This window comes from Muscardinus avellanarius (genome assembly GCF_963383645.1).
Source record: "Muscardinus avellanarius genome assembly, chromosome: 1".
Lineage (NCBI taxonomy): Eukaryota > Metazoa > Chordata > Mammalia > Rodentia > Gliridae > Muscardinus > Muscardinus avellanarius.
This window is the reverse complement of record NC_137786.1, coordinates 12662018-12686178: the sequence shown is the minus strand read 5'-3', so window position 1 is coordinate 12686178 and position 24161 is coordinate 12662018. Positions and strand designations below refer to the sequence as shown.

General features: G+C 47.5%; 1 protein-coding gene across 1 annotated transcript in view; it reads right to left on the bottom strand.

Moving 5' to 3' along the window:
- TRIO (trio Rho guanine nucleotide exchange factor) overlaps positions 1-24161 on the bottom strand; it is a gene marked incomplete at both ends in the record, with an annotated part of 341738 nt that overhangs the window by 117378 nt on the left and 200199 nt on the right. The window contains 10 exons of the mRNA XM_080704883.1: positions 40-162; positions 1185-1300; positions 2137-2251; positions 3577-3726; positions 4118-4309; positions 6180-6299; positions 8200-8366; positions 9093-9288; positions 15255-15429; positions 16358-16527. Of these exons, the coding sequence (XP_080561009.1) occupies positions 40-162; positions 1185-1300; positions 2137-2251; positions 3577-3726; positions 4118-4309; positions 6180-6299; positions 8200-8366; positions 9093-9288; positions 15255-15429; positions 16358-16527 (1524 nt within the window). The remainder of the gene's footprint in view (positions 1-39; positions 163-1184; positions 1301-2136; positions 2252-3576; positions 3727-4117; positions 4310-6179; positions 6300-8199; positions 8367-9092; positions 9289-15254; positions 15430-16357; positions 16528-24161) is intronic.

Here is a 24161-nt window from a genome sequence, read left to right as displayed (position 1 = left end):
ACAGGCCACTGCACGGAGGCCCGCGCCCGCCGGGCCCACCTTCGCGGTGATCTGAAACTCCTCGTGCTCCTTCAGCAGCTCCTGGGTGTGCTGGATGCTGGAGCCCGTCGAGGTGTGTGTGGAAAGGTAGAACTCTCCGTTGTCGTGGATCCATTCCAAAGCCTGGGGGGGAAGAAATGGAGACCGTGTGTGAGCTAACGCTCGTGGGGACTGCAAGTTTCTGAGGTACGAAAGCCAAGGCCAGCACACATCAAGACATCCGCCCTTGGAGAGAGACACGTTTCTGAAACCAGTGTCATAGTTCCCATTCTATCCCCCGAGCTACACCCAGCCTTTTCTATTTGTTTATTTCAAACAGGGTCTGGTGAGGTTGTTGAGGCTGGCTTCAAACTCACGATCCTCCTTTCTCAGCCTCCCAAGTACCAGGATTATAGGCGTGATCCCCCGTGCCCAGTCGTAATTCCATAGTTAAAAAAACTGGGCAATGAAGCCATGAGGTTCTCAGCAACTTAGTGAGACTCTGTTTCCAAATAAAGTATAAAATAGGTCTGGGAGGATAGCCTGGAGGTAGAAAAGCCCTTGGGTTCCACCCTCAGCACCATACACACACACAAAAAATTGAGCAATAGAGAAATTATAATCTTATTACCTACACAGCAACAATAAAGGGATCAATAATTTCTTACAATCATGAATCTAAAGGTGTAACAGCAACTTAGTGAGGCTCTCAGCAACTGAGACCCTGTTTCCTAATTAAATATAAAATAGGTCTGGGAGTGTAGCTCAGAGATAGAAAGCCCCTGGGTTCCACCCCGAGTACCACACACACACACACACACACACACACACACACACACACACTAGATAGATAGATAGATAGATAGATAGATAGATAGATAGATAGATAAGTAATCATCACAACAACCTTTTTGGCACATGGCTCTCTTATACGTGAGAAGAAGGCCGTAGCGCAATACTGAATGGCGCATTTGCTGAGGTAAGAGACTGAGCGACACTTTCCCACCAGGCTTTGGGGTTTGTTTTTCTACCAAACTTAATTAAAAGGCAAGACTGCCTTGGGCATTAGAGTGCGAGTTTCTGGACGGCCACCCAGCCACCCGGTAGCATTTGCCTGTGTGCCGAGCGGGTGTGGCACAGGGAGGGCCTGGGGAGCCGGCGCTCACCTGCTTGGCACTCCTCTCAAAGACCACGTACTGCTGGCACTGGTCCAGCCGCCGCTTCCTCATGGTCCAGTAGTGCAGTACCCTGTTCTCCCGCTGGAAGAGTTCATTCAAGATATCTGAGAGAAAAGAGACAAGATGGACGTTGGCGTTTGCAAGTTACTCACCCTGTAAAGTCCCTCTTATTCTTATTGCGACTTTTACGCAAGTGCCAGGGCCAGAGGATGTTAACTAAAGAGTCAAGGCTGTCTCATCAACCAGCGAACGTCACTGGTTCACTGCAACTCATTACCTTCTAGCGAGAACAGTCTAGAACACCTGGGGTGAGCTGGATCAATGGGGCTTATGGGCTGGAACAGTTCTGCAATGGCCGGAAAAGTATTAGCAATAGGAAGTTTGTTCCAAGTTTCTACAACTTTTCTGTAGGAGAAATTTGGTATATACTAACGATGTTATATCAAAATAGTAGAATACTAGAAGAAAAGAAAGTGTTTTTGTTTGTGGTTATTGTTATTATTTTTATTTTATTTTATTTTATTTTATTTTTGGTGGTACTGGGGTTCCTGGAAGCCCTTCTACCTCCGGGCTACACTCCCAGACCTATTTTATACTTTTTTATATTTGGAAACAAGGTCTCTTAAGCCAGCACGGCTGGCTTTGAACCTGCGAGATCCTCCTGTCTCCGCCTCCCAAACGCGGGGATTATGAGCGTGCGACACCACGCCCAGCTGGTTATTATTTTTTAAGCATATAAACCTTTAGGAGAAGGAGGGATAGGAAGTAGAGAACTAGGGAGAAAGAGAAACATGGACCTATAAATGCTAGTTCACTATTTAAATTCTAAATAAATTCTCAGCTTGAGTGTTACGCCTCCCTGTTTATCGGGACGCTATGAGGCAGACAGGTCGGCGGCACGGCCCGGGAGCCTTGGCTGCGCGTCGAGCTGGGTCCTCACTTTTGACTTGCTGCTCTGGAGCCTTGATGTGCGTCACCATTCCCGGCATGTTCACACTGTTCCTGTGCAGGTATTTCAGGAAGACATCTGCGTTCCTTCTCGCCAGAGTGCAAGCCTGAGGAACGACAGAGAACGGTGTGTCATTAGCACGCGAGCCTAAGACGGAGAGCGGTGTGTCGTGCATTTGACTCATACAAATGTGTACTTCGAGTAGGCAGGGACGTACGGCACTAACATATGCCTTTACTTTTTATCTGGCTAACCTGTGGCTTGGAGAATGTGCAGGTTAAATCCTGTTTCAGAGGCTCTCTCTGAAGATGGCAGATGCTATGCTGTGAACGGCCTGATGGAGAGGCCCCTGTGGCAGGGGGCGGGGGCAGCTGTTGGCCCCAGCCAGAGAGGAAGCCACCTGTCTGCAGAGGTGCCTTACAGGATTCCATCCCTCGCCAGCACCTCGACCCCAGTGTGTGAGGGGTCCTGGGCCCCGGCCAGCTAAGCGGGGCCTGACCTGCCTTCAGAGGCAGGTGGCAAATCCACGCCACTCTCAGGACAGCAGGTTCACTGTTGCTGGTACACCCCCGGCCTGCCCACTGTAGGTGAAGGCAGCTTAAACATATGAACAAATGTGGCCAGATTTAGCCCCAAGTTCTAAGTTTGCTAAATTGCTGGTCCACAGCAGACGGTACTAAGTAGAAACTCAGAGTCTAAAAAAATGCAATGCAGCAGCAGTTGGTGTTAAATATTTCCAAACCATTTGGATCAGTTTTAAAAATGTAATTGTTTCAAGCCTCATCTGCACTTATGCATGACCAAATATGACATATATCAAAACATGACAAAGTCCTCATTTAAAAAAGACGCCTCAGAGAGGAAACGCCAGGCCTGTGTGGGGCGTTTCTGCGCAGGTGCGAGCGGCTGATCTTCGAGGCACTCCGCTGCCCTGCCCCGCCCCATGCGTTCCTAAAGAGGCTGAGTGTCCAGGGAAGAGTATTCAAGTCGAAGGCGCTGCATGCACCCCACCAGCCAGCCAGCCAGCCAACCTCCTCCTCTCTCTCAGATTCCAGAATCATTTGGAATAAGTTTCCAACTAGCATCACTGCACCTCAGCTAAGCCTCACTGGTCATCACGTGGCCACCGCTCAGAGCTCCAAGATCATTTGGAATTGTGATTCCCGACCAGTCCCTGTTCATGCAGGCTTCTAGTCCCTTTGCCCATAAGAACCAGAAAGACGTATCAATCACATATGAAGAGGCGTCCGGACTTTCTTTCCTCAACTAGCTTACTGCTGACATCTTTAACCCCAGTCGCTTTCTGCACAGGTGAGAGCAAGCAGGTGCGCCCTCCACCCGGGGAAAGCAGCCTGTGCCCGCAGTGGCGTCTGCGGCCGCAGTGTCTCTGGCTGGCAGGACGCGCGCTTGCCTTCTGTGGCCGCTCCGTACCTTCAGGAAGGCCTCCTTCTGCTCCAGGTGCTTGCTGATCATCGGGGTGACGTGGTCCGTCTCGGAGTTGGGGCCCAGCTTGTCGGCTCCCCCACACCAGTCTTCTTCCCTCTTGTACTCCTGCTCCAGGCTCTCCAGGACACTGCAGACCTGTGAGGGGAGAAGGGGTCGCCGATCAGCACTGCTGCGAGGCGCTTTCAGTCAGGCCTGAAGGCAGGAAGGAGCCAGGACTCCACCTGACCCGAGGGCATAGGCCGATGGAGGCAGGCATCCAGAACGCTGCCCACACTGAGTCTGCCCTTTCCTCTGCTGTGCTATGCTTAAAGGAGGAAGCCCGGTGCCTTCTCGGCTACTTCCCGACCCATTACTCTTCGATACCCGAGACAGCAAGAATGATCTTAATTCCAGAATGTGCCTTTTCCCTGCTTAACCTGGACCTGAGTGGTTCGACACCGACAGCCATGTTGATGACTGAGCAGTCGCATCTAGCGAAACTCCCAAGTGAAACGGCCGGGGGGGGGGGGGGGGGGAGGCTCCTGACCTGCTCTGAAGTCTTGTAGAAGGCCACCGAGGCATTGACGAGCTTGAGCCGGTCCTCCATCTTGAGCATGAGCTGCTGCCAGTGCGAGGCCACCTTCTCGGCGCAGTCGCGGATCATGTCCATGTCGTAGTGGTTGGCCTGCAGCATGGCCTCGGCCTTCTGCTGCACCTGCAGCGCGCTCTGGTGTGTCTTCTAGAGGAGGGAGGGCGAGGGAAGGGAGGTCAGCAGTGAGCATGTGCCGCCCGGAAGGGCCCAGGATGCGCTTCAGGACTTTACAGAATCCGCTCCAGTTAGGACCACCAGGACGCTCTCAGAGCGTGGCACACGGCTTAGTAGAGGAGTTGTAATGCTTAGCAAGAACTGAGCTTAGATTTCATTTCTCTAATGAAGGATAAAATGCACAGATAATTCTCCCAGTGGGGCTCAGCTGTGGGGCTCTCAGTCTGAGAATTAGCAAGAGTGACCCTTCATGGCCGATAGTCAACAACGCTGTTGAAGTGCTCCAAGTTTATTATTCCCATTGGCTCTTCTTATAATCGCTGCTGGAGGCAAAGGAACACGTGGGGCAAAGGTGCTCTTGGGTTTCCGTTTTCAGCTTAAGCTCTGGACTCCAGTGAAAAAGTTTTTATTTTTTATTATTATTTTTTATTTATTCTATTGTGGTACTGGGGGTGGAATCCAGAGGCCTTCTACCTCTGGGCTATACTCCCCCAGACCTATTTTTTATATTTTATTTGGAAACAGGGTCTCACTAAGTTGCTGAGAGCCTCACTGAGTAGCTGAGGCTGGCTTCGAATCCGTGCGAGCCTCCTGTCTCGGCCTCCCAAGAGCGGGGATTACAAGTGTGCGCCACCACGCCTGGCTGCGAAAAAGTTTTTAAAGGACCAGTATTTTGGAAAAGAAAGGAAAATAAAGGAAAAGCTGAGGATGTGCCTGCTGGGTTTGCTGGAGGTTTATGACATGTAATAAATCTAATCAGAGGGCACGGCAAACCCAGTGAGTCTTGCTCACAGATCCTCATCAGGTCTCAGAAGGGCTGAGCCAGGGACTCGGTGGAAGAACTAGAACGTGGGGCGAGGGGCATCCAGGGCGGCACAAGGCTCTCTATGGACGCAGGCTTAGAAACAATAGTACGATCTTGCATTTCACCCATAAAACAGCGCACGTGGCACAGTGTCTTCCTTTACCCAGACACAGTGACTTAATGCCTGCAACTTATTTATGAGGAATCACTTGCACAGTATAGTTATAAGATTAGGTAAGTTGCTTGCAGTTGGAGCCTTAGGGAGAAATATTAAAAAGTCCGCTAGCACTGTGAAGTTGAAAATAAATTAATCTAGGGTAAATGAGTGTTGTTGACCTTGGTAGCTTTCCTCTCTGCTTGACAACATGTATGACAGTAGAGTAGGACATTGGTTTTCTTATATCAAAAGCTTTTTCCCCTGGACTTTATTTGAGACCACCAATACACCTAATACCTGTACCCGTCCCCAGTCCCCAAAACAATCAGCACACTTAGTTAGAGTGAAGGGGGCTGACCTGGACCAGCCCAGGGCTTCGCCACACCCAGCACGCATTGGCCTTCCTCCTCTGCAAGGCGATGATACTGCTTTTAAGCAGAGGTTTGAGGCATTCTGCTTTCAGCATTTACTGATTAGTGCACTTATTATTTGACCTGGTCTTGGGGAGACCCCCTAAGCTCTCTACGTAGCAAGAATGTGCCTGCAAGACCAGCAAGCTATTAAAAGACGCAGCTGAGTCTTCCATCTGGGCTCCCTGGCTCCAAGGCATTTCTGATCAAAGAAAGTGCATCGGACCAGGGTCCTTGGGGCAGGACAGAAGGGCCCTGGCCACTCAGACCCGTGCTGTTGTACCCTCACGTCCCTGACCTTGCTACACCACTTCCTTCTTCTGCAATCAATGGCAGATTGTAAGCACGGTTATTTCTATTTCTTTACCGTTTGAGGCCCGGTGGCTCTCAGGGTCAGTTGACATGTTAGAGGTTAGCAGGCTGGACGCATGTTTAGAAAGACCCACCTGCAGAGACAGGCCATCTGCTTACCTCGATGGCGTGCTGGAACTGCTCATGTTCCCTCTGGAGCTGTTCTGCCTCCTGCAGCGAGCTAGCTGTGATAAGCCCGGCATTCAGCATGGACTCTCCATTGCGTATCCAGCCCAGCACCTGCAACGAGACACAGGGTAGTTCCAATCCCTGACTTTCCTAGCGCATCCTGCAGAGTACCAGGGAGGGGATGCGCGTCTGCAAGGTGGTCTAGGGTACCCGGGGGGATGAAATGCCCATTTCTTTCATATTCTACTAGTGTAGTCCAATAGCCTTCAGTGGCATCTCATCACCAGGGCTACAACTCTGTACTTTTTAGTCATGGATGGTGGAGGGGCAGTGTGCTATTAACACAGGAACACAGCTCAAAGAGTGTGAGGACCACGTATTGAAAAATCCACCAACAAAGAGTTCTCTGAAAATCAAGAGAGGCATCAGTTCTAAAGAACACACACAATTGGCAAACTGCATTATAAGGGGAACCGATATATTTCACTAACTTATTTTGCAATTTAATGTCAGTGTTAAGTAGCACACCAACCAAAGTGTGAATTAAGCTGTGCTACGATGCTTGGGGTCAAACCATGAGGTTCTCAAGTTCACTCACAAACAGAGAAGTCAATTGTGATAGTGGAAGCCATGGAGACTGTGGATAGGCACCCTGGATAGCACGTGTGGCAGAGATCCCTTGTTCCCTACACAACACCAGTCCTGGTCTTCTCATTTATTCAAGACCAAAATGAACAAATGATCAAACAAAACAGCTTTGGAAGCTTAAAAAAAAAATTGCACACACAATACTCCTTAGCTCCTGTTATGGCTCAGTTACAGCTAAGACACATTTTTAGCCAGTGAGACGAAACGCGGGCGGAAGTTTGCAAAAATATTTCTTTTTTGTTATACTTTTTCATGACTGATGCCTGGGATGTCACTGTGATAGTTGAAGCTATAATCACGAAGGGAAAAGCCACCCATCACCAAGATCTCAGCTACTGAACATGATCTAGTGTACCATGGTGCTACTGAATGGACACAGAAGTCTCCTCTCTGCTGATTGAACACAGGGGGAAATGTCCTTTTGCAGTGGCTTTTCCCCCTTGAGTTACCAGGAGTAGAATTCAGAGTTCATGAGGGCTAGAAAGTGTTCTACCATTGAGCTGCACTCCATCCCCAGGAAAATACCTTTTAAAGCCACTTTTAGTCTCTCCTATAAGCAAAGGCAATTCTTAAAGGAAACACTAACTTATTCCTTTATTTCATAAATAAACTGGATTTTTTTGGCAAGAAGAAACATACTTTGTCGGCAGGTCACAATGCTCTGTTTTTCTTATATATAAATATACCCACACTACCGATGGCGCACAGGAGACCAACAGTACTTTGGCACAGTCCTGATGGCGCAGAGCATGTGCCCTAATGCAAGCACTGCCTGGTCTGCACCAGGTCCTGCTCAGGACATAGCGCTGGGGTCTCCTCCACGCAAAACATCATTTACCTTCTGTGCATCTGCTAGAAGACCACAGCCTTACTGCTCCTACACTAAGCCATTTAATCAGTGGATGCTCTGCCTATGGGATAAAATTCAGCATCCTTGCCTGGAATCCCACTGGCATTTAATTGACATCCTCCCGACATGACCCATTTTAATTTTTGCCATGCCAGCTGGGATGCGGCATTATGGTATCCCGATACTCTGTGATTCAGCCCAATAACAATTTGACAGGAAAAAAAAATCATACATTTATTTAACCTAAGAAGCAGTGTGCTCAGGGTTTTAAGAAAGAGGCTACCAATGACAAGACAATCATGGGTGCTAATCGCCAGTGCTACTGCTGCTGGATTTGGGAAAGCCTTTTCCACGACAGAGGAGACAGCTTCGAGGACCAAGGGCTCCAGTGTACACGGGAGATGTTGTTCTGGTGTGTGCGATCTTAGGCACCGGGCAGTCGTGTTCTGATTAGGCAGGATCTTCCCAGAATTCCTAGACCCTGCTCCAGCGCGCATCGCATCCTCTGCTCACCTGCTTGACTTCTGCCTGCAGGTGGCGCAGCTGCACACACTGCTCCAAGTGCTTCCGATGCTGTTCTGCGGCTAAGTCCAGCTCCTGCTGCTTTTCGTGAAGAAACTCCAACAGGTCCTGCACTCTAGTGGCCATATCCACATCTCTGTCGCAGAGCAGCTCCACGCCTGCGGACATGAGCGGAGACCCCAGAATTCAGCGAGGACTTTCATTCTCAGTTCTCAACAGGTGGGCGACACAGGCTACTTTGTGGAAGACTTGCCCCGTGGGGCCATGTCGGCACACTTCAGGGAGGCCCAAGGAAGGACACATCTGTGATCTCCCAGCAGGCTAGTGTGTTTGAGAGAATGTACACATGATCTAAGCAATCCTATTTCCTGTACTGACAACTCAGTGACGATGTAGCGCCCTTTACAAATGAGTGCATTTCTGTTTGTTTTGTTGTGATCCTCAGCACACAGTTAACGTAGAAGCATTTAATTGACTTTGTGTAAAATGAGCAATGTAGGCAGGCGGTTGCTAAATCAGCTCCTAAAGCTACAGTTATATTTTTGAGCCTACAGTGACATCTGCTGGCAAAACGTAAGCTAAATAAAAAGAAAGAATGCAAAAATATTTTCTTGGGCTTTGCATGCCACTAACGAGATAAAGCTCTTCCCTTTGTAAAATTAAAGTTCGTGCTACTTGAAACAATATGTGAAAATATTATTAAAGTAAGTTTCTTAACCATTCAGTTAAATGTGACTGTATTATGTGAAAAAAGAGAGAAAACCTTTCCTCTTAATGAAGAGGTATTGACAGAGTTGTATCATAGGGCACCAGCATGTGTAGTCACAGAGGTCCCTGAATTCCCACAGTGATATGAAGAAAGCCCCCAGGGCGACCCTTCTTACCGGACGCCTGGACCTCGTTGACATACTGCAGGAGATCCTGCCCTTGGTGAATGACATCGAAAGTCAAGTTATTCATGGTCAGGGCTTTGTCCGCATGGTGCTGGAGGCGCTGCTCTGCGATCGTGAGGTCTTCCGTGTCAAAGTCATTCATTTGCTGAGAAAGCTCGTCATTCCAAGACTCAAGGTCTGAGATGATCTGGCAGAGGAAAGCAATTCATTTCAGATCAAGGACTTAGAAATAGAAAGGCCCTGTGTCACAGCTCACTGTGTCGAGGAAGCAACAGGCTGTGTTAGACGAACACAGAAGCTGCACACTTAAGATAGGTGAGTTGTTCCAGGAACACTAGGGCAAGCCTAGCACGCACACTATTCAGGAGGCTGAGGTAGCAGGACGGCAAGTTTGAAACCAGCAACTCAGTGAGACCCTGTCTCGAAATAATTTAAGAAGGGCTGGGGGGTGTTGCTCGGTAGTAAAGTGCCCCTGTACCATTCTAAATAAATAAATTAGTGAATGAATAAGGTGGATATGTTTTCTGGTGTATAGAGTATAGGCTCTATACACCAGAAATGTATAGACTCCATAAAGCTATTTTTTATTCTAAATAAACAGATAGATGGACATAGAGCCATTTGAAGAGAATCTCATATTGGCCAAAAATTAGGTGCTCAAAAATAAAAATTACTACAATTGGATAAACTATATTGAATATATAAGAATCTACTCACTCCTTATGGTGTTTAAAGAGTAAAATCTAAAAAGCCCAAAACAAAACAAACAAGCAAAGGAAAAATGTCTCTCTCTGTCTGTCTGTCTGTCTGTCTCTCTCCCTCCCTCTCTCTCTCCCTCTCTCTCTCTCCAGTGGTGGGAATCGAACTCAGGACCTCTCAGCATGCTAGGCAAGTGCTCTGAGCCCATCCCCAGCCCTGAGGAACTCTTTGGTCTTGATGAGAAGCAGCCAGAAAATCAACCATTACCAAGGTAAGTAGTAACTAAAGGAGAAAAGTAATTAAGAGTTATATGATGAAGTAATTATTTAAGCATTTTAGGAAGAAACATTTATAGATAAGTTTAACTATTAAATATAGAAAGAATAATAAAATTAGAAAGTTATACTTTTACATTCTAATAAAATAGCGACCATCATCAGTAGTATCATCATGACAGTACGTCATGATGAGAAAGAGGAAGGGGGATTTAGCCAGGGCAGGATGGGGTACCACTGTCTAAACACGCTGAGCGGTCTCAGTATCCCCAGAGGAAGGGGCTAGACACACGGGTGTTCTCATGGGAGAAGCTATGATGAGCCAGCTCTGGAGCATTCTTGCACAAAAACAAAGTCTGAGTCCAATCAGGTTTTTGCATGTAACTTCTAAGTCTAGAGGAAATACTAGGGAAAGAAAAACATTTCACCTAAAAGAAGTCAAGTGAGGAAATACAGAATTCGAGGCCTGGTTTCTGATGACTGACCCACGGCACTCCAAATATCATGGACCAATAACAAAAACAAAACAAAAACAACAGAACAACAACAACAACAACAACAACAACAACAACAACAACAACAAAGATGACAAGCAGAGGAAGGAAAGCCGATTCTAGTCTAGGAGACCAACCACCAAACACAGGAAGTGTCCTGGGTGCCTCCAACTGAGGGACCTGTGCAAATCTGAGCTTGTGCTGGGTACTAGGATGGTGAGAAATAAATGGGTGAAGACGAGCATGGTGGTGCATGCCTGCAATCCCAATGCTTGGGAGGCTGAGACAGGAGGATAACAGGTTCCAGGCCAGAATCAGCAACTTAGACCTTGCTTCCAAATTTAAAAATAATAATAATAATAATAATAATAATAATAATAATAATAATAAGACTTGGAATGTAGTTTAGAGGTAGAATGTCCCTGGGTTCAGCAGGTTAAAAAAAAAAAAGGAAAAAAGAAAGAAATAAGAAACAGGTGAGGTATTTAGTGCACCATGGGTGTATAAGAAAATGGCCTCATTTTTTGGAAATCTTTAGGAAAGATTTTTAAGAGTGAAATGATAAGTAAGCAGGTTTTCTCTAAATACTTTAGCCTAACATAACAAAAGGGATTTAAAGCCAGTCTTATGAATTTAGATGATACGCGAATGGAAGCTTCATCTTATTATTCTTTCTACTTCGACATAGATTTGAAAACTTTCATAATATGATTTTTAAAAATTAAGACTAAAGCGGGCTGTGGTGGTGCCTGCCTATAATCTCAGTGCTTGGGAAGCTGAGACAGAAGGGTGACAGGTTCACTGTCAGCTGCAGCAACCTAGCAAAACCCTGTTTCAAAATAAAAAATAAAAAGGGCTGGAGGTGTAGCTCAGAGGTAAAAATATTCCTGGCTTCAATACTCCATACCCTCCTCCAAATTAAGACTAAAATTATAAAATCCAAAAACAAGGAAGAATATTTTGTAAAGGAATATTATTATTGAAATTGTTGAAATATAATTTGTTGAAATATCATTTCCAATGGATGCTAATTTATTTGTCTACATAAGCATTGATCAAATTAGTGTGAATCTTTGAGAATGTCAGTGTTTGCATAAAAATCCAGGTAGCAGAGGGCAAGTAATAAAAACCTAAGGTCTCTCAAAGCTCCCAGAGCACAAATCTTTTGATTTATTCTATTTGAGTAGAATATAAAATGTCCATATTATATTAAACTGTACTCCATTATAAAATTAATAAATTAAAGCAATGCAAAATTTGACATAAACCATGAAGAAACTGAGGGGAAAGGGGATGGGGATTTGTGTGTGTGTGTGTGTGTGTGTGTGTGTGTGTGTGTGTGTGTGTGTGACTAAGGACTGAACCCAGGGGCATTCTTCTGAGCTACACCTCAAGCACCTATTTTATTTTGAAACAGGCTCTCACTAAGTTGCGGAGGGCTTTGCTAAGTTGCTGAGGCTGGTAGTGAACCTGCAATCCTCCTGTCTCAGCCTCCCAAGTCTGGGATTACAGGTATATACCACCATACCTGGATGGAACAAAAAAAAAATTTAAGAAAAAAAATCTTTCTCTAAGAAAATGATTTGAAAAAAGAAAAACAGCAGGATGTGGTTGCACATGCCTGTAATCCTATTACTTGGGAGGCTGAGTGAGACAGGAACATCACAGGTTCAAAATCAGCCTCAGCAAACTTGGGGAGGCTCTCTGCAACCTAGCGAGACTCTGTTTCAAAATAAAAAAAATAATGCCGGGCGTGGTGGCACACGCTTATAATCCCCGTGCTTGGGAGGCGGAGACAGGAGGATCACGCAGGTTCAAAGCCAGCCACACTGGCTTAAGAGACCCTGTTTCCAAATAAAAATATAAAAATAGGTCTGGGAGTGTAGTCCAGAGGTAGAAGGGCTTCCAGGAACCCCAGTACCACCAAAAAATAAATAAAAACAAATAAATAAATAAAAGGGCTGGGGTGTAGCTTACAGGCAGAAAGCCTTGGGTTCAACCCCTAGTATTCCCTCCTCCAGATCACTGTAAACTTTAACCTATGTCTGCTATCAGGAGGATCTTTTTTCTTAATGTTTGCTTCCTTTTGGGCCCGTGGAAAGGAAGATTCAGGTGTGGTGGTGGGCCACACTAGTAATAATGTCTAGTGGAGATAACAGAGGCTCAGACAACACCAGGCAATGGGTAATAAGCAAAGAGCAATGGGCTAAGGCGGCAGAACCGAAAACACTCGCTGAGCATAAAGAGACTCCCGAGGCTGCACAGATCAAAGGGTCATCAGGAAAAGACCCTGCCTTTCCAAAGCCACATGACAACTGGTTACCGCCGCGCTGCAGCTGGCTACCTGCCCAGCAGAGGAGAAACCCACGGCAAAGTAATGACTCCAGAGAGTAGGGTCAGGTTTTGAGCGTTGATTCTTAGGAGAAATAACTAACAAACTTAGGAAGTGTATCTTGGAATTTGTAGATAGTCTAAACTTCTCTCCTGAAATTTATACATAATGAAAGTGCTAAGGATACTCTGTTAGTGATTCTGTTGCTCTTTTTAGATCAACAAAGCCGATCTTATTTGGAACATCTGCAGGGTGAACTACCAGCATTTTAGAAATAGAATTCCACAAAGCCATAGAGAATCTCGATCCATTGTGAGATGGATGCTATTCTAGCTAAAAGAAAAGAGATGGGAGAGATTAAAAAAATAACCAAGTAAGAGAATATCTTGAGCAATCAGAGGACAGGCATCTTCCAGGATAAGAGGGGAGACCTGGCCATGCCTACACTGCTCAGACTTGTCATATTTCAGGATTATTAAAGAGAAAGGGAGTTCTGCGGCCACAGTCTCTGAAGACCTTCTAACCCACACCTGACGCTGGCCTAAGATAGAACTTCAGGTTAATTTCCGTAGCTCAGCAATGCACTCGCCTGGGTCTGGCACCTGGTGAGTGCGGGCTTTATTTTTGGCACTTGTCATTCTGTGCTGTCAGTGTGGGGAAAACAAAATCTGTGTTTCCTGATCTGGTTCAGTGAAAAGTAAAAATACAACGAAACTTTTTTCCATTTTTAAGAAGCATTAATCCACCGGGCACAGTGGTGCACACCTGTAATTCCAGTATTTCAGAGGCTCAAACAGGAGGATCACAGGCTCACAACCAGCCTCAGAAACTTGGCGAGACCCTCCACAACTTAGAACTGTTTCAAAATAAAATATAAAATAGGGCCGGGGTGTAGCTGACAGGTAGACCGCCCCTAGGTTCTCTTCCCAATGACGCCACAACCACCACTACTTCCAGCAGAACAAAGCAGCATTAGTACAAATAAAGTCAATTAAAAAAAATCAAACTGTCCTAGAAGAAAAACTTCAACGAATGCTTCTAATTGCTTTATGTTCCTTAACTGAAAATACTTAATAAGCAGTCGAAAGTGTCACAGAAGCGAGTCCTTTGGAGTTATGGAGGAAAACAGGTTCTGCCTCTGTTTACCCCTTGCACCCTAGGGCAGGTCCAGGCCACGGAGATACCAGCGCACCCTCCTCTGAGTGGCTCCATGTCGATCGGAAGGGCAAGGCACCGGCAAAACGTGAGCAGGGTGACTACACACCGTGGCCAGGGTTAACTCCTTTTTGCTATTAACTGATGGCAGTGATGTGAAAGCCAAGGTGTTCTTTTGTTAATGGCAACAAGCAGCCCACCAAAGACACCTGTGAGAGCGTCCCTGGGCCGACCAGAGCCCCCACGCAGGGCCCCGCGGCCAGGCCAGAAGGAGCGGCCGGCTGTCACCTGCCTCACAGAGCTGCGGACGCCCCCACTGACACTCACTTCTGTTCACGAGGTCAAGTCTGAGAGAAAAGACGCTCCAGGGTCCAGAACTCACAACCCTTCCCCCCCTTGTTGGAGAAAGCTAAAAGGAGCCTGGACTTCCTTCTCTTATTCACATAAAAAGGTTCAAAAGTGGCCGGGCGTGGTGGCACACACTTGTAGTCCCTGCACTTGGGAGGCGGAGACAGGAGGATCGTGCAGGTTCGAAGCCAGCCGCGCTGGCTTAGGAGACCCTGTTTCCAAATAAAAAGTATAAAATAGGTCGAGGAGTGTAGCCCGGAGGTAGAAGGGTTTCCAGGAACCCCAGTACCACCAAAAAAAAAAAAAAAAAAAAAAAAGTGCAAAAGTCCATTTTTAGGCATGAATTATAGAGAATCTAAGGGCGCCTCTGTTAGGGAATAAAAGTGATGTTTCTGTTTCCTAAAATTCCTAAGCTAAGATTACCCCAATCTTAGAGGGAGAAGGACAGAGAGGAGGGCAGAGGAGAGGTAGGGAGAAGGAAAGAGAGGAAGACAGAAGGGATGTGAGGGAGTGAGGGAACAGAGCCATGCCTGCCTCCAGCCGACGCCTCTAGAGCCACAGCCAATCCAGGTCGACACACACCTGGACCAGGAGCATCCCTTGCTTCTAAAGATGCTGCCTTCTACTTCGCTCTCAGCCCTGGCTGGAGTGGCTCCTGCGGGTTGAGCCCACTAGCCTCTGCCCCCAGCCGCCCAGGGCAGCCTGAGGAAGAGGTCAGCGCCTCTGAGGCTTTCCTTCCTCTGCCCTCCTCGAGTGGAGGCTGGGGGCGCGGTGGGGAGCAGGGCGGGAACCAGGGGCAGGCAGAGCAGGGATGCCAGCCTCTGGGCCCTCAGGGGGCGGGGGCACTCACATCGATGGCGTCCCTCTCAAATATCCGCAGCTGCAGGAAGAGCTCCAGCTTGATCTTGCGCTCCTGGAAGAGCTCCTCCATCTGCGACTGGGCCTCGTCCAGCTGCTGCAGCACCGTCTCGATGTGGTTGATGGAGCTGTTGTGGGGGGTCTTGTTACTGGAGATGGCGGAGTCCCTGGGAGGATACAGCAGGGAGTGGGGTTTTAACAAGACAAACAGGAATTGAATGAGAAAGTCTCACATTGTTAGACACCAGATCCGGGCAACTCAGACCTTCAGGGAAGAGAGCTGGCAGGAAGCTGGACTTTGTCTCTGAAAACAGCCCGGCTCCTTCCTCTGAGCAGCCCAGCACCTCTGAGGACGCGCAGGAGGGCTCAGGCATGTTCTCCCGAGTCACTCCCAGGAGAAGTCTAATAATTACACAAGATTGCTTGGGTAGAGTTTATTTTTAGCCATTTTTCTTCTTAAGTAGAGGGAATAGATGATACCTATTTAATACGATGACGAGTCAGATTGCTTGTGAGAGGTTAACCTTTAATGCAGTCAAATCTTTGGTAACTTTTGCCTGGCTCGCTCTCAGCAGTGAACAACCCTGGTGTCTGTCAGTCAATGGCTTCACCAAGCCTCCTCTGAGTGATACCTGGGGCACTAAACTTGCGTAAATGGTCCCCAACACAACAAAAGGGAACGTATAATACCCGCCTCCTGCCAGGAAGCGTGGAGGGCTGAGTGTCCTGCACGCTAGATGCTGCCAGGCTCGAGACGGACAGGTCCTGAGCGCCTGTGGATGCAATCCTAGGAGGTTCAGATAATCTATCAATGAAGACATTTCCATAATTACTAGGCAGATGTTAAGAGAAAAATATTAATAAGAGCTGAAATCTGTGGATCGCTAGTCAATGTTGTAATGTGAAAAACGAGTGCAAAAAATGTGAGGGAGAAGAGAGAGAAAGAGGAAAGAGAGCTTCGCCTCGGAATCCCCGGCTGCCCTCTGTTACCTAGTTGGACGGAATCAGAGACATGAGTCAGTCATTCAGAAGAGCAAGAGAGGAGGCAGGACTTCAGGACCCGTTTGCACGGTCGGGGCGCGAGGCCCACCTCACCTCAGCTGCTGGATGAGGTCCTCCCCTTCCTTGATCACGTTGACGGTCACCTGCAGCGTGGTCTGCTGCTGCTGCCCGAAGCGCTTGATGAGGTCCTGCACGGCCTCCACCGACTCGGCGTACACGTCGTCCAGCAGCTCCTTCTGCAGCTCCTCCAGCCATGTCCACAGCTGGGACAGACAGAGGGGCACAGTGAGCCGGTGGCACACACACCGGGCCACTCGAGAGCCAGGGAACGGGGCAGGCAGCAACCAGAGAGGGGAGGAAAGGAAGGAAGGGAGGGAGAGAGGGAGGGAGGGAGGCAGTGAGAGAGGGAGGAGAAGCATCCCAAACAGTCCCAGAGGCAGCGGAACACACGCGCGCACACACAGAAAAAAAAAACACAGTGCTCCACCGCTGTGGAGAAAAATAAACAGGCAGCGAGGCGGAAGGGACGGTCACAAAAGAGAAAAAGGAAAGGGAAGGGAAGCTGCTCTTCCCCATTCTTCCCAGGCTCAATCTGCAGTGCGAAGGAAATACGAAAAGACTCCCTCAGACAATAGAAACGTCTGCTGGGCATGAGAGGCATTCTTCCACACTCCTGCCTTAGCGGGCAGATAGCTTTATTTTTAGCAAAGGCATTACACTCCATTATTAATTACTTAACTACCCCTTGGAGGTAATTACATTCCTCGGAACAGAAGGAAGCAGAGGATGGAGAAGAACCCAAGTGCGGGGCAGGACTGGGAGGTGGTGCTGGAGGAGCCCAGCCTGCGCCCCCAGGGCCCATGGTGGCCCTTTCTCCTTCAAGAAGCACACCTTCACCACCACTGCCAGGAATCATGGCCCCCTAGGGCCTGGACTAGTAAAGACTTAGAAGAGGAGAGGTAAGAGGACTTGGGGCCTGGCGGGAGCGGGGGATCGGAGCACAGGCTGCTTCCTGGAGCCCATTAGCCCCTCAGATCTCTGGGGTACCATTCCAGGAACCAAAATGGGCAATTAATTCAGCAGAACAGGCCCTGGTGGCTCAGCAGCGGGGGCTGTGTGTGGAGAAACGTCGCCGGCTCCCTTGGGGACACATCTTGCTGGCATCTACTCAGCGCCACCGCGGCCAGGGGTCAAGAGGCCACTGTGGCCAACGGCTGCTACCCTTGGGACTCACAGGTTAAAACTGCGCCTGCAGGAAGAGACGGGCCTTTCCTCGGTCACCCGTTTCTGAGCTAAGCCTTTTTTGTAAACCGGCTTTACTGAGGCACAGCTGACATACACTGACCCGGTGGTGAGTTCTGACACGTTTATACCCATGCAAGGTTCCTGCGATGAAAACAGTGACCAGCTGCTTCACCCAGAAGCGTTCTCAGGCCCCGCGGCATCCGCCATGACAGATAAGCTTCCATTTCCTTAAAACATACATAGAGATGGAATTGCACAATAGGCACTGCTTTGGTCCGGCTCCTTTCCTTCAGCAGGATTGCTGAGATTCAGCCCCACTACTCTCCGTGCGATGGCGCATTCTTTTCTTACTGTTGCATAGCAGTCACTTATACACATCGACCACACTTGTCTATTCATTTGCTCATGGGCATCACAGTCAGTTCAAGTTTGAGGCTATCAAGAAGCTGTTAAAAGCCGGGCATGGTGGTACACGCTTGTAGTCCCCGTGGCTGAGACCAGAGGATCGCACAGGTGTGAAGCCAGCCTCAGCTACTGAGTGAGGCTCTCAGCAACTTAGTGAGACCCTGTTTCCAAATAAAGTATAAAATAGATCTGGGAGTATAGCCCAGAGGCAGAAAAGCCCTTGGGTTCCATCCCCAGTACCACAAAAAAAAAAAAAAAAAAAAAAAAAGAAGCTGCTAAAAAAACAGGCAGTATCTGTTGGAACCCGTATTTTCCTTCTCTTAGGTAAAAATCTAGGCATGAGATGCCTGGATCATATGGTAAGTACAATGTTTAACTTTTTAAGAAACTGCCAAATGTTTCCAAAGTGGCAGCGATGTTTACATTCAACCAGTGGACATACGTGGGAGTCCTAATTCCTCCATGTTCTCACCCAACATGGTCTTTAAAAAAACACACAAAAAACTGGGGATTAAACCCAGGGGGCATTGTACCTCAGAGCTACATTCCCAGCCCTATTTTTTAATCTTTATTTTGAACAGGGTCTCCCTGAGTTGCAGAGGGCCTCACTAAGTAGCTGAGGCTGGCCGCGAACCCAAATCCTCCTGTCTCAGCCTCCCAAATGCTGGGATTATAAGCGTGAACCACCACGCCCAGCCAGTCTTCGTAATTTTAGTCACTCCAAATAACTGGTATCTCACAGTGCAAATCTCCAATAATAACTCAATCTGCAAACACCTAATAATAGCATGTCCAAGGAAAACTTTTAAAAGGCCTTCTGCTAGTGAACATATCTTCAGTTGAAAACAAGAGAATCACCGGATGGCTTTTGCTTCTTCCAAATATACATATACAATCTGACCTCCATTTTAATATAGTTCTTGGGAGGCTGAGACAGGTGAACCAAATTTGAGGTCAGCCTCAGTAACTTAGTGAGGCCCCCTGCAACTTCAAAAATCTGAATTAGAGGAATCTTAGAGACGGGCTGGTTCGACACTTCCATTTACAGATTACGAAAGCGAGGCCTGGGTGATGAAGGGTCTGCCCCAAATGGTGCCCAGCAGAAAAGCTGGCATCAGAAAGGAGACCTCGGCACATTTGTGCCGACATTTTATTTCAACATAAAAAATGCCATTCGTCAAGTCACCAAATACCGCCTGATGTTCTGGGCCATCGCCAACAGCTCTACCATCAAGTAACATTTTCTTGTTTTCTTGTTTGGGTTTGGTTTTTGCTTTCCTCTAGATACTCGTGAACATGGCAGCGACGTTTATATTTAACAGGAAGGGTAGCAGCGTTAGGACAGCGAGGAATCTTTCAAGTTGCCTAACACTTTCCATGGAAAACATTCTCAGTTGTTGTAAGTTATACTGTATTATAATCCTATAACACTGTGCACTGTATTATAGTGTTGCGGTGGGACCGTACAGCATATCACAGTGGTACTGTACAGCAGTACTACAGGGGTGTTTTATCATCGCACTACAGTTGTATCATAAAACAGCACTACTGGGGTATTATGCCATTATACCACGGTGGTATTGCACAGGCGCATTATAGCGGTGTTATACCGCTGTACACAGAGTACTAGACAGGAATACTACAGTACTATTATACCTTTGTGCTACAGTGGTAACACTACCATGCGATTTACAGGCAGGCAATCTAGACTTAAGAAAAGCTTAACAAAGCATTAGTTAAACTTGATTTCTTGTTTACTCAGTTTGATAAAACAGGGATCCTCAGAATCCCAACACTGCCCGAAGGAGTTACCAAGAGAACCAGACGAAGCGGGAGGCAGCCGGAGCCTCGTGTGCAGACGGCATGCTCTAGACACATGGCAACTGCCCTAGTTAGAGTGAACTGAACAGACAAGAATTGTTCTGCCCAAGTATGGGCCAATTAGGTTATTCTGAGCAGTAACAAATAACTTACCAAGACATGCTTATATTTTTTTAGAAATAAAAATATTTCTAATAAATATTACAAAGAATATCCAGGACTTGTGATCTCATCAGTGAACTTGTTTGGTTGTTTGTCGCACAGGGGACGGAACTCAGGGACATTCTACCACTGAGCTACACTCCTGGCCTTTATTTATTCTGAAATAAATCAGGATCTCATTAAGTTACTGCACTGGCCTCGAGCCTGAGATCCTCCTGTCTCAGCCTCCTAAGTACTGGGATTACAGAAATGTAATCAAGATGGACACTTTTGCAATTGTATTTGTTCTGCTGAAAGATAAAATCATTTACTTACCCCCTTCTCTCGGAATCTCAACTTCCCTTGAATATGTTTGCTTCACTGGAGCCGTCCCCAGTCCTCTCATGATATAAACAAACCCAGGAAAGGAACTGTCCTGGGTGTTTCCCACCTGTGAATCAGGTCCTCCCCTGATGCTGCTCAGAGCTGTCCCGGACTGCTCCAGGTGCCATGTAGGCCTTGAAGTGTCTAGCCCTGCCTGGGGGCTTGGCAGCCTCTCCCCAGCTCACTGTGAGCCTAACTCAAGGACCCAACTTCTGGGACAAGAAGAGGGGCAAGGAAAGCCTGGTGGATGGCGCACACTTGTAATCCTAGCATTTGGGAGGCTGAGACAGGAGGATCTTTCAAGGACAGCCTCAGCTACTTAGCTCAGTGAGACCCGTTTCAAAATAAAGAATAAAAAATGTACTGCAAAAAAGAAGGGGGGCACTGTACCTATCTGGGTGGGGATGACTGTATCCTCTCCAGCAATACTAATAAAAATATGCTTTAAAAGTTACGAAAAAATTTTAACAACTCTTCCTTTTATACACGGACTAAGAGAATATCAGATGGCTCTTGGAATTGGCCCGATGCGTGACACACAGGGAAGGCTTCCACATAACTACCCTGTAGTAGCAGGGATTAATGTTTCTTCTACAGTGATAATTAGGATGTTAACAAAAACAAAAACGGCACATAAGAAGTATGAGGTTCTCAAGTCAGACTGCTTGAGTTCAAATCCTGACTTCAGAGATTTGTTTCAAAATAAAAAATAAAAAGCACTGGAGGAGGGGATGCCCCTGAGTCCAATCCTCAGTTCAAACAACAAAACAAAACAGAAACAAGAGAGCAGAGATTGGCCGGCAGCTGGGTGTGGCGGTGTGTACCTACTCCCCTGCACCTGGGAGGCTGAAACAGGAGGATCGCAGGTTCTATGCCAACGTGGGGTAATTTACTAAGCCTCTGTTTCCAAATAAAAAATGAAAACCAAAATGGGGCTGTGGGTGTAGGCCAGGGACAGAACTCTCCTGGGCTCAATTCCCAGTTTCATATACAACAAGTGGCCTGGCGGATAAAGATGATACATAAATAATAACAAAATATGCCACTGTTATCCACTATTGTTGATTTTGGTCTAAGAAAAACTACCAAGTTTTGCCGGGCGTGGTGGCGCACACTTGTAATCCCCGCGCTTGGGAGGCGGAGACAGGAGGATCGCGCAGGTTCGAAGCCAGCCGCGCTGGCTTAAGAGACCCTGTTTCCAAATAAAAATATAAAATAGGTCTCGGAGTGTGGCCCGGAGGTAGAAGGGCTTCCAAGAACCCCAGTACCACCAAAAATAAAAAATAAAAAAAGGAAAATTACCAAGTTTTAAAATCTTCTCTCTAGATATTTTTCAAAATGTATCCAGGTCTCTACTAATAGTTTGAGATGTGTCACGTAGTCTGTTAATATTCTCTCACATTTCAATCATTTTACTTGTAAAAATAGTACAGTATGAGAAAAAGGTACTAGAATAGTCAGGTTCCCAGAAACTGCTTCCTCCCAGGTCTAGGGGAAGAGTTGTGGGTATCTGGGGTCAGACCGTTGACTTTCCACCGGGTAGTTTAAAAACAAACTAGCTAAGTACCACACTTAGTATATCTCCTACAGTACCCTGGTCTACTCAACATGTGTTCCTGGAGCAATGCGCTCAGCCTGCCTGGGTGTCTGTCAAACTAGGAAAAGAGGCAATGCCAAGCAGGACCACAGGGACGAATCTAGGGACTGCAAAGCTGAAGAGAAAAGAATGAACGAGGTAGAAGGAGCAAGACTACATTTAAAACCTGACATCAAGCCGGGCGTGGTGGCGCACGCTTGTAATCCCCACGCTTGGGAGGCTGAGACAAGAGGATCACCCAGGTTCGAAGCCAGCTCAGCTGGCTTAAGAGACCCTGTTTACAAATAAAATATAAAATAGGTCTGGGAGTGTAGCTCGGAGGTAGAAGGCCCCTGGGTTCCATCCCCAGTACCACCACCACCAAAAAAAAAAAAAAAAAAAAAAGTCTTAAGAAAAATGTTCTTTTTTATTTTGGTGGTACTGAAGATATAACCCAGGGGTCATCTACCTCCGGGCTACAAGATTCCGTGGGGATTACAAGCGTGCGCCACCACGCCCGGCTTGACGTCAGGTTTTAAATGTAGTCTTGCTCCTTCTACCTCGTTCATTTTTTTCTTTTCAGCTTTGCAGTCCCTAGATTCGTTCCTGTGGTCCTTACTTAGTCCAGCTGAGTAAGCCTGGGAGCCCTGAGCCCTAGGAACTGCTTCCGTTGTAGTCCCTCTGTGCTCCGGGTGGGTAAGCACCTGATGCACGGTGAGGACACAGGCTTCAGGTGGTGGCCATCTGGAGAAGGGGGAGGGGAGGAGGCCACAGATACTCGTGGGACCCAGGGAAACTCCTTGGAGCTTTCTACGTTTTTCATTTATGAAATTGAGTAATTTTACTGTACACATCTTCACTAACTCACAAAGCCAGCTTGAGAACCCAATGAGATGACCACAGGGGTGTGCGGTGCTCATTCACCAAGAGCGCGTGTCCACAGGGGCCTGTCTTGTCCTCCTGATTTTGAGGAAGGCAGTCACATGGTACCTACATGGGCGGGGGTGCAGTAAGGCCAGCAGGGGCGCATCAAAGCCACAGCTGCCCAGAGGCGCTACCAGTGAGAAGCAGAACTGGGTAGTTTCGAGGGCAACTTGCAGAAGCAATTTCAGAAGGCAACCATTATGCACAGAAAATGTGATTCTGTTTCAGGTATTAAGAAACAGGGATAAAAAAGGGAATTGTTCTCACCGCGTACAGCACATTCTTCTGCCTGAAATAATGAACTGTACTTTGGGTGCACACGCCTACTTGCCCTGATTAAGGAATTGCAGGGGTTTGAGGAGTGTCTTTCTGTTCTTGGGTGGGTGGGATAAAAGATCCCTTAATATGTTGGGAGAAAATTTATGAAGAATGTATGGGGTAGGGGTGGGAAAAGAGGGCAAAGCAAAGTCAGTACCAGGAAAGATATCAGCGCAAAGGAGAAAGCACACACGCATGCTTGGGGCAGCTCTGCATGTTACAAGGACATGCATGGACACCCCAGCACTGGTGGGAGGACGCCACAGAATCTGGAGGATCAGGTGAGGCCCACAGGAGTGGTGAGGACGCCCAGCCAGGCACAGGACATGGGCGGTGAGTGGCAGAGCTAAGCAGCAGCGTGGGCTCAATGGGGCTCCAACGCCCAGACATGAAATCAAGCCCCATTTCACTAAAAAAGGAAGCTGACATTAGGAGCTATCTACATTCTAGCACATGCCCAACAGATCACACACTCTTTTCCTCAAGTTGGTACCTGGGAACATCAAGTGCCATCGAATTCTATCATCCAATATTTCGCAGGCCCTCATCTAGACCTGGGCGAGCATGCCTTCCGGCCAGTCTACCACTCACAGGCTTTCTGTGTGGGGCCAGAGGTCTGCCACCGATGCTGGACATTCCCCCAGCCCTGCTGCCGACATCAGCCACTAGCCATCACCTGCACCCACGGCCTCCCTCGCAAGGGTTTTAATGCAACAACCATTCTGCTTGGGCACCGACTTTGTCCTCAAACAAGATTAACAGCCTCAACACGACACAGTCTTCAGGCTGCCTGAATGCAGATGAGCGATCTCTCCGGACGTGTGCAGTTCTGAACAGTTAGGTGGCGTTAGTTCAAAGATTCCACTACACTGATGTCCCTCCTCTAGAAGGTGACACCAAGTGGTGAAGCCAGTCTGTCCTGCTGGGCCTCAGGACCACCAGCACTGACCTGTCCACCATCTCCCATCGCCACCCTTGGCCGCAGGTCTGTCCCGCTTGTAGCTTTGGACTGGAAATTATATATTTTTCCCAGTGGGTATGAGTCTTGTCTCACTATAAGAAACACCTTCGTCCACACAGAGA